The 17,542-nt window shown below is 39.3% G+C and overlaps 1 protein-coding gene across 1 annotated transcript in view; it reads left to right on the top strand.

Moving 5' to 3' along the window:
* Positions 1-13,740: 13,740 nt before the first annotated feature.
* The window catches only part of LOC308665830 (receptor-type tyrosine-protein phosphatase V-like), a 53,797-nt gene continuing 49,995 nt past the window's right edge, over positions 13,741-17,542 (top strand). Inside the window, exon 1 of the mRNA XM_081324094.1 lies at positions 13,741-14,302. Within this exon, the coding sequence (XP_081180220.1) occupies positions 14,237-14,302 (66 nt within the window). The 5' untranslated portion in view covers positions 13,741-14,236. The remainder of the gene's footprint in view (positions 14,303-17,542) is intronic.

The raw sequence follows: 17,542 nt of genomic DNA, 5'->3' as shown, positions 1-17,542 counted from the left end.
TATTTTATCTGTCAAACTCATTTTAAAATTTCAGTTCTGAGCAGAATCCAAAGCATGTTTCTGTACCAGCTTGTAACTTCTGCCATCCGAGAATTGCTGTCCAGTAATATTGGAAGATTGATGATTCTTAAATCTTGTGATCAATGTTATAGATTTACTTTATCTTGGCTGATCTTGCTTTCTGCTGTCTCTTGTAACCAGATAGATTGCAACCTGAAATCCTCAGGGCAGGAGAAAGTTGAATGGGATACTGTTCTTTTTTAAATGGTTGGACATCTGTACATCTTTGTGAATGCTATATTTGTATGCTTCTCTTGGCAGCCTTGAATCTTCCTCTACTCAGTTTTTTGGATCATCCATCCATCCATCCATCCATCCATCCATCTCTATTTATAAAATGTATTGGCCACCCATCTTATCACAGGGTAACTCTGGGTGGCCAACAATACTTCTAATATTATATTAGACTAGATAGATAGATAGATAGATAGATAGATAGATAGATAGATAGATAGATAGATAGATAGATAGATAGATAGACAGACAGACAGACAGACAGACAGACAGACAGACAGACAGACAGACAGACAGACAGGACATCAGTCACTTTTTAATCTGAACTAAAAAGCTGTGTACATTGTATACCTTATTATAGAAAGATATATTGTTCCACATAAATATTATTATTTTTTGCTGAGTTGAAAAGTGGACTTGCATTACTCCCTTTCTGCATATTGCATAATATTACTTATTCCTAACAAATAGTATGATAACTATGTGTGTGTGATGCTTTGTTTAAAGTCCGATCATTTATTCAGCAGACTCAGTGTTGTTTACACCAATGTTTCTCAACCTCAAGAACTTTAAGAAGTATGAACTTCAACTCCCAACATGCTGGGTCAGGGCTTCTGGAAACTGAAGACCACACATCTTAAAATTGCCAAGGCTGAGACAGTACTAATCTATACTAATAGGCAACAGTTTTCTATGGTTCCAGGTATTCCCAGCTCTAATCTGGAAAAGCTGGAAAATGAACTTGGGATGGTCTGGTTGTAACACATCTTGCCCTGACAGCTACTGGCAAAATGTAGTGAAATTACTCACTAAGTACCTATGGTGTTTCTCTTCTACTTAGAGGGCCACTCTTAAATATATGGGCTGGATTTTGGAAATTACTTGTTACTTTTCAACTATTAGGGATATTTAGATTGACAAGTTTTGCAGCACTTGGTAAATTTCCTCCAGTCCATAGAAGTTTTAAATACAAGTTTAAGGACCTACAGCATTATTTTTTCTGGAGTAAACAGCAAACGGTTGATTAAAACTTTGATTTTAAAAACTTACAGACTAAAGGTTTAGATAAACTTAAAATAAGATTTTGGAACTAATTAAAAAGAATCCTTCACATGGAAAAATATGTTCTTTTTGAATTCTTTCTTTTTTCCTTTTTTTAAAAAGACTTTAAACACTGGACACTAGAGGGAACTAGAAAGAACTAAAGATTACAATTAACAAAGAAGAACACTCATACTTGAATTATTACTACAGAATGACACAAGATATTTTAACATTGGACACATTGAAGGATATTTTTGAACAATGGGCCCAGAAGTTAACTTTAAGAGTATCTGCCTCTACAGATAGACTTGTTGAAAAGGTGCTATGGAAGAGGAACAAATATTACCTGTCATGATTGAGACTGATCTGAAAATGGATTTTAAAATGGCAGGAATGACATGGAAAAAGGTTTGCACTGGACATACAAAATAAAACATCTAATGTCTAAATAATTTAAAAAAGGATATACAAATAAAACTAAGAGATTGTCCTGGATAATTTTCCTATATTGGATTTACAATGAATTTTGTGAGAATGGAGAAAGAAAAAATGAAAAGAAACCAAGTTTTAGGACATTATTTGAAGGGACTAGAGGTCCTGATTCTTAAAAGTAAAAGAAAAAAGATATGACCTTGATTTATTTGATCAAGATTAAAATAGATGCGTTGTTATATCTGGTAAGTCTTGATGGACTTTTGCTGACATTAAGAATGAAATGAATTTGTTTATAGAGAAGAGATGGGATCTGTATCGTGAGAAGAAGAGATCATTTGCTAAAGTTTAAGAGAAAGTGATAAGTTACTATAATTGGTTAAACTTGTAATGAACAAGAAAGTCATTTCTGTATATAGAGCTTTCCCTTTTTGCTACCATATTCTATTTTTTATTTTGTGTTTTCTATTTCTTCTTTTTTCTGCACCTTCTATTTTTTTTAGTTTTTCTTTTTTTAGTGTGCATTAGTTTTGACTGTTGTAAATTGTAATCCTTATTAAAATTACAATTAAAAAAAATTATAATGCATGAAATCTGTGTCAGTTTTATGGCAAATACAAAGCCAAGTGATATAATGAGAAAATGGAATAACCTCAAGGAACAGGAGAAACAGATGCCACCAAGACAACAGTCAGGTAAAAGAAATTGGGAGTACTGGGCAGAACTGTACTCTAAGTAAGTGCCTTAGATAAGATTGCCCCTAGTTCTCTCAAAGACAAAGGGAGGAAGAGGGGGGGGAATATTCAAACATGCAAGATTCTGTTACTATAAACTCATGATAAATGTAGTATTAGTTTGCTTGACTTGGCTTGCCTAGCCTAGTAGTCTAAGGTTTGGCAAAGGACAATACTGTCGAGAATAGAAAGCAGGTCTAGAATGGGAACTGAGGTGTTGAGAGAAAGGCAGAATGAAGCCAGGAGGTGAGAGGAGATGCATTCCACTCCAGAGACATGTGACTGGGAAGCAAAGCAGAAATACATGTCAGCAGGAGATAGTATAGAGCAGACCATTTTAGAGCAGGCTTTTGATTCCCCCAGTGCTTCCTTTCTTTTGAAGAGAAGTTTGGGACAAGCCCAAGCAAGCTATCCAAATGGCCAGCTGGGACTTGTTAGCTATGTTGCGCAACTGTAGAAGAGAGATGGGAGGCCAACAGCACAGTTTGTTCACTGGATAGCCAGGAAAGAATTTGCCGAGTGGATATTGAAATAAAGAACAAAAACAGGTAGGTGCTCCCAAAACAGAAATTTCCAGGAGGAAATTTGTTCCAGTTTGGGGCTGAATGGTGAGGAAAGAGAAAAAAAGATAAATGGTGAATTAATGTTTGTCATAGGTGTAGCTCTTTAATCTCTGCCTGTAGGTGTGGGAAGTGACATTATACCTGTATTCATCCCTACTGTACTGGAAAATTACTTTCTCTTCTAGGATAGGCCATTTGGAAGTTAGCTTGCAATGCTGCTTTAAAAACATTTGGCATTTGTAATTCATTTGCTTGCCTGGTTAGTGCATGCATTATATGCATATGTTGTTGTTTTTGAATAAATATAGTCCTTGTGGTTTCTAAATTTATGGGTTAACATGTCTGAATAAACAACAATGGTTTAATGAGACATGTTTAGGATGTAAAGAGGAGGGCCTCGAAGGCAGAGGAAAGATCCATTACCAAGGCAACATCAGACAAACATGGCTTGAGCTCAGGCCAATAAAGTGGTTTACAAAAATGCCTCAGTGAGGCCCCTTTTAATTCTCATGAAGCCAACAGGAGGACGAGAAGTTGTTTCAGACTTGCTTGCAAGGTTTTGTTACTATAGCTGTTTTAATAAAGTAGTTTTAGGCCCACATGGTATCCGTTTCTTAGTCTGGTCTACCCCTTAAGGGTTGATACATGTGAACTCAAATCCCGAAAGCTGTGGTCTGTGAGGATTGGCACAAGGTACGTTTGTTTACCATGCAGAGCTTCAAATGGGGAGATACTTGTCCAGGAAAGTGATTTTAAAAATGGAAACATAGTTGTCGGGTCCCAGATTTCAAAACTGAAAACAAATGTGAAGGAAACTACAGATTCCTATTCTGTAGAGAAAGATGGACAAAGTGCAGCTTTCTGCTAAGATCATTTAATATTCTTGGAATAGAAAACACAGAAGGAAAAAAATGTATATACTTCTTCAACATGGCAATTGCCTGATGAATCTCCATCATTCCCAGGCAGCATAACTGGTGGAGGGTGGGGCAGGGAGGGAAAAGATTGTGAGAAGGATGGACTTGTTGGTTTTAGAAGATTTCACCATTGTTGGGTTTTTCAATCCTGTGGACTTGTCAGGAAATGAGAAGGACTAAAGTCTCTGTAGGTTAACAGAAACCAAACTCTAATTGTAATGGCTGAACTTGGGCATGTGGTTTTACACAATATCTGCCATTTGGCTTGGAGAGAAACTTGATTCTAGTGGGGCTGAGAAGCAGGACACAGCCAACAACAGAGTGATCTGGTATTCTCCAACTTTCTGAAATCTGGTATAACCAGTTCCATGTATATACAGCAGGTGCTGGCACTGAGAATCAAGAAAGGTTGAGAAAAGCTAAATAGACTTGCTTAACTTTTCTGTTGGATATTGCCTTGGGACTGGAATTAGGAGCAGTCAGTCTGACAAATGGTTTTTAAAAGTGGCAAGTAGTGCAAAAATGAACAAGGTCACTGCATCTCTAATGTTAAAGAGGAAGAATCCCAACAAATGCAGATTTTTTCTGCATCATTATTAAAGAACAGAGCCTACTTTTTTTGGCATTTGGTCACCAGTCATCTGGAGAATTTCAAGATGTAGAACTAATTTCCTTTTGTCCCCACTACATGCTGCTCTTCCTTTACTCTCTTTTGACAATTCTGGCCAGGAAATATGAATCCAGCACATTTAGAGGTGACAAAGTTTGGGAACATATCACGCATAAGAGGCTCCATATGCTCTCCAGTTCTAGCAAATATGCACAGTGCTCTTCCCCCCACACCTCCCCATCAAACAACTCACAAGAGTTTCTGCAATGAAAATTTACAGGTCCTTAAAAAGACTGCAAGGTTCCAATTTCTCCACCAATCTCTACCTGCTGGCTGTTCTGTTTTTAATTACAATATGTCTTAATGCTATGTCTTCACCTCCCATTCCCAATCCACCCCTGTGCACATAACCTAATCCCAGCATTGGCTTCAACTGCTTAATGGAAAATGTGATGACTCAACAACCTTGTTCCAGCCACTGGGTGGAGGAATCTCTTGCTTTCAATCCAGCTCTATCTATGTCAAAGGCAGAGGGCAAAAGGAGAAGAGCTGGCTTCTCCAGCTGTTTAATTGTCCCTCCATTGGTTTGTCATCCTTTCTCCAGGAATTAAAAGCAGAAGCTCTGTACAAGGAATTGCACGCTTAACCGACTCAGGAGTTGCTGCTCCAGGTTGGCTGAGCTCTCCTTAAATCAGAACGATTGAGGAGCCATGCAGAATTTTCACAGGAAACGCTCCATATATCTTGCCCCCTTGCAGGATAGGGGTGATAGTATTCTTATATTTCCTAATAAGTGGCTGAAGTGAAGGGATTTGGATATGTTCTGAATTAAACTTGTTATTGACATGAGTTAGCAGGTGTGCCATGTGACAAATAGTGAGTCAACAAAGGTCAAGAGGGACATTTAATTCAGGTATAGAGCAAGCATTTTGTCTCTGCTTCCAAGCTCAAAGATGGCAATATGCAGTGAAACAGATGAAATGAGAGCAGATAGGCAAAATAATGCAAAAGCAAAAAGAAAACACTTGCTGAGAGAAGAGAGGGGAAAATCCAGTGCTTTTTTTTTGTAAAAGAAAAAGGTGCCGGAACTCACACATGTCATACAACCCTCCCTGCGTACCCTACAAGGTTGCATCCAAAAAAGGTGCCGGAACTCCGTTCTGAGCGTTTTATGACAAAAAAGCCCTGGGAAAATCTGATGTGGTACTGAGGTTTATATGGTCAGAGTTTTAAGACTGAAAGTGGGAGAAGACCGATGGAGAAATCAGCAGATTTTAAACACTTGCGCATAATATGGATTTTAGTATTTTTATGGCCATTGCATGGATGTTCTTTAACTTTTTTTCCCTGGAGTATATTGAAACACTATTTTAATCTATATGTATACTTCATGGTTTCATTTGTTGCAGTTCAGATGTGTTAATGTTCTTCTGCAAGGTGCTTTCTCCCTTTTTTGTGGCACTAGATATTGCAATTAATCTTTGTCATTTGAATATGACAATTTTTCCCTCAAGACCTTCCTTTCCTCAGAGTTCTTTATAATTTAAAATTATTCTTCTGACAGTCCTCAGAAGCCTCACTCTTTAATTTTTAACTTTTTGCTAAACAGAGGCCATTTCATGAAATTCCATCATATCTGGGTAAGCTGCGTTAGATGATGAGTATTAAAATGGAAAAAAGCCATGTTTTAGTGCTTAGTTGGCACACCAAACTGCTTCATTCAGACAGTTCTGCCATGCTCTGTAAGATATTTGGTTGTTTTAAAATTATTGTAATTTGTTCAACATAACATGAATATTTGAGCTGTTTATATACAACTGAATTGACTTTTCAAAAATAAATTGCAGCATATTCAAAGCTTTGAACAATATTATTGCTGCAAGAATCTTGCATTTTACAGCTCAGCTTTTTCCAGTGCAATGTCCTCCTGATGAGTTGCCATCCTTATGGGAGTTATGGAAATTGAAATTCCAACACATTATAGTCATAGTTAAAACCCAAAAAGATTGACATCATCTGCACAGAATCCAATTTTGCTTTGTGTTTGTGGAACTAGGCTGGAGCATCTTGGAGCCCAATAGGTTCTCCTCCTCTCCTCCTTTTTCATAAGCACATTAAATCCTGAGAAGATTGATTCTTATTCTAATTACACTTAATACTTCCTCCATTTTCCTTTACCCTTACTTTTGCTAATGACATCTGTTAAAAAACAAACTTTGGTTCCTTTTACTTAGCTCTGCTACAGAAGACATTTTATTATATACTATGCTGGCTGAGATCTGCCTAGTTGAGGGATTAAAGCTGGCAGGAATTCCAGTTCCAAGAGAAATGCAAAAAGCCTGAGCTGGGTTCTTTGCAACCACAAACTCCTGGAAATCAGCCTTTCCAAACAGCTTCCCATCCGGAAGCCAGCTGGCTTCTCTTCTGCTTTGGGTAATAGCAAGAACTCCACACCCACCCCTTCCCTCACTGTTTCCCATTATCCAGCAGAAAAAGCCACCTGAATGGGGGAGGGGGGAACCAGCCACAGCCCCCAGGTCCTTTGTCAATTGCCAATGAGCTTCTTCTCACAAAGAGAGCCCTTTTGAGATGTAGCCAAACAGATATAATCATTTTTTGTGTGTGTGTGTATTAGAGCCTAATAGAGACGAAATGTCTATGTACTATTTATGCATATATCTAGACAGTCACTTGTCTGAGATAGTATAGGTTCTGCTGCTTGAGTAGGAGGCTGGACTAGAAGATCTCCAAGGTTCTATTCTATTCTATTCTATTCTATTCTATTCTATTCTATTCTATTCTATTCTATTCTATTCTATTCTATTCCATTCCATTCCATTCCATTCCATTCCATTCCATTCCATTCCATTCCATTCCATTCTATCCAAATAAAGAGAGGCCTTTCAAGTTATATTCAGATGCTGATTTAGGTATGGTAGTTTTTTCTGTTGTTAAGCCTATCATAACCCGAGGATATGATTCATGGTTTCTTTCTAAGCTGCTTGGCACTTGTCCTCAACATGGAACCCTTCATATAAGGTTTAAGTAAAAGATCTATAATATGAATTATTTAAATATTTAATTTCTAGGCTATCAAACTCCAAATTACTCTGAGAATTTTCACAAAATTAAAAGAAAAATTCCATAAAAATACGACCATCCATACAACAAAGCCATCCTTTAAAAGTGACAAGTAACACATGGAATTACACACAGGAGGACACTGCTAACTCATGAAGCTCATCCAAGAGGTGCTACAGTATATGGGGTTAATGAGCCCACCATTGCTTGTGCTGCTGCATTTTGGACCAGCTGTAACTTCCAAGTGCTCTTCAAGAACACCCTCATGTAGAGCACATCGCAATAGTTTATACCACAAGGACTATAATACCCATTAAATACATATAACATGAAAATTATGGAAGATGTCCAACACATTGTAGGGTACCAGCTTAGGAAAATTGCTTTTAGGTGTTATAAACCTTCACCCTTCTCTTGTGAGACCTTCTGTTTTCCAATGAAGTTGTTTTGCTGTAGGCTTGTGCCCAGATAAAGTAAGTACTTGGAGGAAATGTTTGACATTACTTTATTATCAGATATTGAATAGCTCTCTAGGTCTAGAAAGCCCTTTCCCAACCCTAGGCATCTGTTTTGCATCTAACAATTAATTTGTGGAATTTATAGTCATGGAATAGAAGAAATTCAAGCTTTGATAGCTTTTGAAAATACTTATATGCTACCAACAGAACAGCCTTTTGGTTCTGGTGGCTTTTATATTTAACTAGTAAGTCTCTTCCCAATCATCTAGAATGACATCAGAGATTCTGTTTCAGGTTCCCCCCCCTCAGCTGTAGTGCATTATTATGGGCTGCATTTCCTGAGGAAGTTTTAGTGACATGATTATAAAGTTATATCCAATCAAATTAAATTGTGGGAAAGTTGGGAAGGCAGATGAGGTTGTATAATGCTTTTATTTTGTGGCAATTAGTATGAAAGAATACAGCTGTTCTGCAATTATTCCTCTGTTGCAATGGATTAAAAAAGTATGTAAATCAGGGGTGTCAAACTGCCGGCCTGTGGGCCAGATGAATCATAGCAAAACCGTGCTCACCCCATTGCCGTCAATGGCAAAAAAGTTGCAATACGTTGCGACACATCAAGTGACGTTGTGAGTTTGACACCCCTGATGTAAATGATTATGTATTTACTGCTGGCTCTATATTAGTTTGCTGGCTTTAAAAAAAGTCTGATATTCAACCATCATCATGAAGTAAATGAAGTTTTAAAAACTGGAATCTAGCAGTTATCCATATTTTCTTGCATTAAAATTTAACATATATGATCAATTTTGCTAGATCAGACCAAAGTTCTACATCACCTAACATTCAGTGGTAAAAAATAAGCCCACAAACAAGAGAGAACTGCAATAGAACAATTCCACTCACATTCTCCAAGAACTAACATTCAGAAGCATACATCCTCTTATCCTGGAAGTGAGTTACAGCCATCATTTCTAGAAGCTGTTTTATTCTTTAATCTTCTTTTAAGGCCATCCTGATTAATAACTGTAATTATATCTTTTGTATGTGAACACCATAATTTAACAAAATGCCACGTGGGAAATCTGTTTATTTTTATTGGATCTGAAATTTCTACATATCAGCTCATGCTACAATTTATGTTATCACCCTGAGGTTCTTGAACAGTAGTTTCCAGAAGAATCTGATGGACCACAGTTAGAAAAAGATTACAGATTTAATAAAATATTGGCTTTATCCAACAGAGATCTCTATGGTTCTATGGAAATTTCCACAATTCCATCAGGAACATTTGCACTTCTAAATAAGATAGACATTTCAGTTCCTCCTTTATTAAATAACCAAAATAATAGAAAGTAGACCAGTTATTCAAAAGGGACTGCTGCTGCTTCCTACTCACTGTGGAATGTTTCTAAAAGCCATTACTGATTTAAAATAACTCACTAAACCCATAATTATTGCTCAAGCAAGTTGTCAGCCCATGAAACTAGCATAATATCAGAAGAGCAACTGTGTGTAAGAGGCAGGATCTTTTTTAACCCAGAAAATTGCATTGGCAGTTAAAATAATATGAAGCTACTTTGTTATGAGTCTAAATATTGGTTTGTTTATATTCTTTATAGATTGGACTTATTGTTGTTGTTAGTTGCGAAGTCGTGTCCGACCCATCGCGACCCTATGGACAATGTTCCTCCAGGCCTTCCTGTCCTCTACCATCTTCTGGAGTCCATCTAAGCTCACGCCTACTGTTTCAGTGACTCCATCCAACCACCTCATTCTCTGTCGTCCCCTTCTTCTATTGCCCTCAATCTTTCCCAGCATTAGGCTCTTCTCCAGTGAGTCCTTCCTTCTCATTAGGTGGCCAAAGTATTTGAGTTTTAGCTTCAGGATCTGGCCTTCTAAAGAGCAGTCAGGGTTGATCTCCTCTAGGACTGACCGGTTTGATCGCCTTGCAGTCCAAGGGACTCGCAGGAGTCTTCTCCAGCACCATAGCTCAAAGGCTTCAATTCTTTGGCGCTCAGCCTTTCTTATGGTCCAGCTTTCACTGCCATACATTGCAACTGGGAAGACCATAGCCTTGACTATACGCACTTTTGTTGACAGGGTGATGTCTCTGCTTTTTAGTGTGCTGTCTAGATTTGCCATGGCTTTCCTCCCCAGGAGCAAGCGTCTTTTAATTTCTTGGCTACAGTCCCCATCTGCAGTGATCTTGGAGCCCAGGAAAACAAAATCTGTCACTACCTCCATTTCTTCCCCATCTATTTGCCAGGAATTGAGAGGGCCAGAGGCCATGATCTTGGTTTTCTTAATGTTAAGTTTCAACCCAAGTTTTGCACTCTCCTTCTTCACCCGCAACAAGAGGCTCTTTAGTTCTTCTTCACTTTCTGCCATTAGAGTGGTATCATCTGCGTATCTTAGGTTGTTGATATTTCTTCCAGCAATCTTAATTCCAACTTTTGATTCATCTAGCCCTGCCTTTCTCATGATGTGCTCTGCATATAAGTTAAATAGGCAGGGTGACAGTATACAGCCTTGCCGGACTCCTTTCCCAATTTTGAACCAATCAGTGGTTCCGTGTCCAGTTCTCACTGTTGCTTCTTGACCCGCATATAGGTTTCTCAAGAGACAAATAAGATGGTCTGGTACTCCCATCTCTTTAAGAACTTGCCACAGTTTGTTATGATCCACACAATCAAAGGCTTTAGCATAGTCAATGAAGCAGAAGTAGATGTTTTTCTGGAACTCCCTAGCTTTCTCCATGATCCAGCGTATGTTAGCAATTTGATCTCTAGTTCCTCTGCCTCTTCGAAATCCTGCCTGTACTTCTGGACTTATACATTTAGACAAATGACTGATAAGAACTATAACTGTTGGGTTACAGACTGTAATATGAGGGAAAATCCCAAAAATGTTGCCACAGAAATATCAACTAGTGGTTTTTCATTGTCAATTTTTGATTGTCGATTCACCTGAAAGTTAACCTAAATTCCACCATTATGAGGGGGATTAGCTGATTCCGTGGTGATTTAGAACAAACTCTTCATAACTTGAGCATAAACACTTAATGACTATTTCAGAATTTGCATCTGTTAGACAGGAAATAGTGTCTTGTAAATAGTGACTGTAAGAGAAAAGTATGGTTTTAGGTCATATAATCTTAACATGATCAACCATTTAAAGCCCTACTCCAATATAGGGACATTGGGAATTACCCATGACCACATTTGGGTGTACAGGTCTGAGCAGATTCAAGAGTAAGATTTCATCAATAAAACAATTACTTTTTATTTTGTTTGCGACTGCAAACAGCACCACTCAAACTGGGTAATACATTTTAAATTCTTTGTTAAGCACACAACAGAGAGCAAGGGAATCATTTAGGACATGTTCTATGCAACCCACATTTTTACCCATTGAAAGTTTCCTTTCCCTAGACAAAGGGTGTCAAATGTGCAGCACCACATGATGTGTCACAACATATCGTGACTTTTTTTTCCCTTACCAGAGCTGGGGTGGGTGCAGCTTCAGCATGATGCATCCAGCCCATGGGCTGGCAGTTTGACACCCCTGCCCTAGACTGTTCTTACCTACAAAGGGCTGATGCAAGATATGTCAAGCCTACTGAGATGTAATAACTTTTAAAGAAATCAATTCCAAACTATAGAAGGCAGATCCCATATCTAAAAAAAAAAAGTTGAAAATATTTACAATAATTTTCCAAATATTTTTATTAGCCCTACTTGTTTCAAAACAGAATAGTTTCTTGCAAAATAGGTAATTCACTTCTGAGAGATCATCACCTCCTAAATCATATTAATATGTCTATTAATAATAGCACAAGAGCTTGTGTTCCTGTCTCTTCACGTTGAGGCGTATTAATGTATTTCTTCATCTCAGATTCTTTCCTGTCACAGAAGCTTTCTTTTCCATAAAATCTAATGCATAATGCAGGCCCAGTAATCTCTCATTGTCCCAGGAAACTATAAACAGGAATTAGATTTCAGTCAGGCTTGAATGGAGAAACACACAGCTTCCTTGCAGGCATGTTCTCTACCTCTGGCAAGCAGACCTTCCCTTCCTCAGAATCAGAAGTAGAACAGAGAGGCTTAAAACACTCCAGAAATACCTTGCAAAGAGGAAATCAATAGAAAATGCTGTCATCAGTTGTCTGAGAAGATCTAGAACAGGGGTCTTTAAACTTGGGTCATTTTATGACTTGTGGACTTCAACTCCCAGAATTCCTCAGCCAGGAACACTGGCTGAGGAATTCTAGGAGTTGAAGTCCACAAGTCATAAAAGGGCCAAGTTTGAAGACCCATGTTCTAGAATCAGTGCCTACGACTGGAAAGATTTTATATTCCGGTTTGTTTGTTTTTTACTGGTTTATAGCAATATTTGTGGGAGAAAATAACTAGTTGCCTCTTTTCCTGCTCTGCTTCTTCCTCTCAACTTGTGTGGGTACCAGAAGCTGTTACTCCTGTTCCGACCCTTTATTTGGCCAGCCAAGATGGCAGATACATCTACTTGAGGTGAGCAGCTTTTATCTGAGGTCTTTCCCTGTAAAGTGGATTAGCTTCTCCAAGCTCTAGTTGGTTGTTACCTTTCCTCTACTGGGTGATGGCAGGGTTGAGTGAGTAGGCAGCATCAGGTAGTTGACACAATTTTCTATAATAGCAACTTGTTCACCTGTTTCTGATGTTCCTCAGTTGCTTCCCAGGGATTAACAGGGCAGTTTGAACTTCTATGAATTTAATGCATGTGGTTTATAACCATAGTGGGAAAAGACTGGGATGTTGAAACCCAGAATACGTCAACTTGAAAATCTCCATTTATATAAGAGTTTGTGGTGTACACGCGTTTGCTTTAAGGATTTCTCTCATGGAAACAAGTTGTGAAAGTTGATTATTAGTGTGCATGATTCAAAGCTTAGAACACATCTATACTGTGTGGACGCAATGTTGATTTATACATTTCAAGTCTCAGTAACGCTACACTTTCCCAAAGCCCCTACCATAGTTTGTTCATCTTTAAGGTGTTGCATTTTATTATTTTCCCAGCATAATAAACATAAAAGTACACCCTGTTTGAAGGGTAAAGCTTGCCAGCAGGTTAACCTGACAGTGAAAACAGGCTGGAAAGCCTTCATTGACCTAATAATTCAGGTCCAGAAAATTACCCAAGGCTGCAAGTCTTCCTATGAAATTCTCCATTGGATGGAGTCAAAAAAACCAACAAAAAAAACCACTACACGCTCTGCAATTTACTTTCCGCTTAAAGTTTGAGATATTACCAGCTTTTTTTATTACAGGTTCTAGCTTAGGTTTGCTATCCTTGAAACTCGGCTCAAACGAGGTTTAATTTCCCACTTCGGCGTTTCCGGGAGGAGAAAGCAAAACGCCTGCTGGCGGGTCTGGGCCGGGCTTCGTTCCTGTGGAGGAAGCGAGAGAAGGAGGAGAGGAGAGGAAAGGCGGGAGCCAGAAGCACATTTTACTCGGGCGCCACACGGACAGCTCGCTCGAGAAGTTAAAAGGCATCGCTCGAGCATTCGGCGTAAGAAGAATCGAGCCTCCCGCGATCTCCCGTTCCCCCCCGAAATTCTCGCCCGCTTTCACCGACTCGTTCTTTTACACCGGCTGCAAGTACCAGAAGCCAAAGGCAGCCTCTCCGAAAGCCTCACGCCCAAAGACGCAGGCACGCCCACACCGAGGAACGCCGCCGCTGGCGAGGCTCGCAGACGCCGCTGCCGTTCTTTCTTTCTCGTTCGCGGGAGCGCGCGGCGGCGGCGGCGTGCGCATACAGAGGCGTATGTAGACCCAGGGAGCCGCCGAGCCTTCCCCCGCCCGGAGAGAGAAGCGTTTCCGTGTCGGCGCAGGCACAGATACCCCTCGCTCGCGAGCAGCCTTGCCCTTAGCCCGCCGGCCGCGGGCAACGGCTGCGCTGGCGTCGTTGGCATCCTGCGTGCCAATGCTTTGAGGTCACTCTCGCATGCGGGAAGCCTGTTGCCGCAGAGGCAGCTACAGCTGGAGAGCCTCCGGGAGAAGGGACCCGGGGGGGGGGGTGTCCCGCGGTGCCTCTTCCTCTCGGGAGCTTCTCCGGGCGCCCAATGCTGCTGGTGCTGCTCCCGCTCCTGCCCTTGCTTTGGGCCCCCGCACTGGCCCGTGTCTGGGAGGTAAGCACATCCCTCATCGGAGGCTTTCCTCGCGGAGCGGGTGGGCTTCTCCGCGTGGGGCGGGGCGGGGTGGGGTGGGGTGGGGTGAGTAGCGGCAAGGAATGCATTTGTGACCAAACAAACGAGACAAATGGATGCGGGCAGCAATAAGACGGCATTGACCTGGTTAAATGTGTGTGCAAATGCAACCCATTCGGTGTTAACGCCAGGCTGCAAAAAGAGACCGGGAGGCGGGCTGAACTCAAGTTCCTGATCAAACCTTCCCCAACGTGCCTGGATGGCGGTTTTAATCCAGCTGATCCAGTTTGCTGGACTTTCTTGCTTCGGGGCAGTGAGAATCCACCATCCTCCTAGAAATCTCTAGGTATAAAGTTTTGCATTACCCTTGCTCACAATTTTCTTCATAATGCTTTTTTTTTTTAATTCAAAGATTCACGCGGCTGCTATATCCTATTTTTTGGTGTGGTCTGAATTGAAAACTATTGTTTATAATTTACTCCACTGGAATGTGCCAGCTCAGATATTTTGGTCCAAACCATGGCGAGCTGCCTGTTGAATGAGTTATATTATTACACTTCACAACCCGTCACTCTTAATTTATCTGAGAATTTTTTTGCCACCTTGTATAAAACTGATAAATTGTAAACAAATACAGAGACCACAGCTCTGTGACTTTGTTGCAGAGAGGACTTCTCATGCTGTTTTCTTTTGGGGTAAATGCCTTATGCAGAGTCCAAGAAAAGTAAGACAAAGCCAGTATACTAATGAGGTTAGAAAATAAAAGCAAGTATTAAAAAAATACAACACTATTTCCTTCCTGTGTACTTTTTCTGTTTTTAGAAATTATCCTTGTTTCTGTCACATCATAAAATTTTATTCAGTGGTGTTTCTCTTTAAGCTTCTCTTCTTTTCATTTTTGAAAATGTCATCACTTCATCCAAATGTGACTTTCTTGGTTTTCTTCTTTCTCTCAACCTACTTACTTTATCTTCATATATTTGTTTTGCAATTCAGTCCTAACTCCCCCTCTATATGACCAAACCACTTCAATACTTTGTATTCAATCCATATTTATTTAGCATTCATTCTTGGTGCTATTTCTTCTTGTTTTACCACATACACTAATCTCCCATTCCTGCTCCATTTAACTATGTAGCTTTTAACACACCCAGTTCTCACTTCCATATATCAAAGTAGGCAGAAGCACATTTTTAAACACAATTTTCACTTTCAACAGATTCCTCATAACAGACCACTACTACCCCATTGTTTTTCTACCATTATTTGGACATGTTAAAATTTCTCCATCCATGTTCCTATGTTAAGTGTACTACCAAAGTACACAAATTTATCTGCTTGCTCTAGTTTATACAATTAATGTATAACTTGCCATCATTTATTCCATTTTCCTTGTGATATATGACTACCAATAAGTCTTTGATGCATTACTTTTCAGACCCATAATCTCTGGTGCATAATTAAATTTATCTAAACATTCTGCGCAAATTATTTAGATTCTCAGTTAACAACATGGCATTATCTGTAGAGAAAAAATTATATCTTTAGCCAACATATTTCTATAGTCAACTTATGAGTTTCTATTTTCTTATGTGCTAACATGAGAACTTCATTTTTTATGACATAAATTTTATTCTTTTCATTCATAAATACTTTCACTTCCCTGCATATATTTGTCATATCTAGGCCATATTTATTGGGATCCATGATATCCTTCTCTTTCTTACTTTCAGAGATATACCACTTTCCTTTCCCATACTTTTTATCATATATATCTCTTATATTCTAAGGAGCAATCTCCTCTATGCATTGGTCCTAACAATATGGTGCATAGATACTGACTGCAGTCCCAATCATGTTTTAGTCAATTAAGTCTTACCATAATAATTTTTAGTAAGATTGCATAAACTGGATCACCACTTACAGTTTGCCTATGCATCATGTAATCATCTTTGTTAATAATGGTTAGGGCCTACTTGGCATAATTTGGCCAGTAGGATATTATTGGAGCAATAACTAAATATATGTCTATGGAAATTCTCAATCATCCAGATCATGGTTGTTCCAAAGATGATTTTCAAAAGGCACCTGTACTTTTTTGGCTTTTTCCTTGAACACCTCTTGGATGAGAAGTGAAATGCCTTCAAGGGGAAAACCAAGAAAGCCAAGTGAAAAGCATTTGAAAAGCACTTTGGAATGAGTACATATAAAAATCAGGTATACAAATGTATACTATCTGGGCTTCCTTATCATAGTTTAAAAGTAAAAGCAAATTCAGAAGGTTACAGATATTACTGGAAAATGGGGAATGGGATGAGGTGTTGATTCTTTCTTTGTCATCCATTTTTTTATTTAGAATTATGGTATTTTCTCTCTTCCTTCCATTGGTAGCTTTTCTCCCAGATGATAAAAACAGTCAATAAAGAACAAGCTTAACAAGCCTTCTTACCACTATTTTGATACTTACATTTCCATGTTTTACAGCAATCACAAAAGCTTAAAGAGGATTGCATTTAATATCTGGCTTGACCCTATGTTCTCCTACTCTTAGAGTAAGCCTTTTCCTGGGCACCAAACAAATTTTATGTAAGGGGCTTTAGTATAATAACTTGACCTTTGAATCAAGAGAGTACAAGTGTAGCAACAATTACAGAATAAAGCAAATTCAGGTCCTTTGAACAAGAAACAGTATCTACTGATGAGTTTGGTTTCCAGGAAAGCACAACTTGGATACAGGTGATGAGACCTTGGCATTGTATGATGATCACCTTAAAGGTAAAGGTAAAGGTTCCCCTGCACATGCGTGCTAGTCGTTTCCAACTCTAGGGGCCAGTGCTCATCTCCGTTTCAAAGCCGAAGAGCCAGCGCTTGTCCAAGGATGTCTCCGTGGTCATGTGGCCGGCATGACTAGACACCAAAGGCGCACGGAACGCTGTTACCTTCCCACCATAGTGGTCCCTATTTTTCTACTTGCATTTTTACGTGCTTTCGAACTGCTAGGTTGGCAGAAGCTGGGACGAGTAACAGGCGCTCACTCTGTTACGCGGCACTCGGGATTTGACCCGCCAAACTGTCGACCTTCTGTTCGACAACCTCAGCGTCCTAACCCACTGAGCCACCGTGTCACCGTTTCTTATTGTTTGTATTTTATTCACTTTTGCCACACTCAATCATGAAATTAAATAAAAAAGTGAGGAAATAATAGTATGTATTCTAATCATA

Source organism: Vipera berus (genome assembly GCF_964194415.1).
Source record: "Vipera berus genome assembly, chromosome: 3".
NCBI lineage: Eukaryota > Metazoa > Chordata > Lepidosauria > Squamata > Viperidae > Vipera > Vipera berus.
This window is presented reverse-complemented; position numbering and strand designations above follow the sequence as displayed.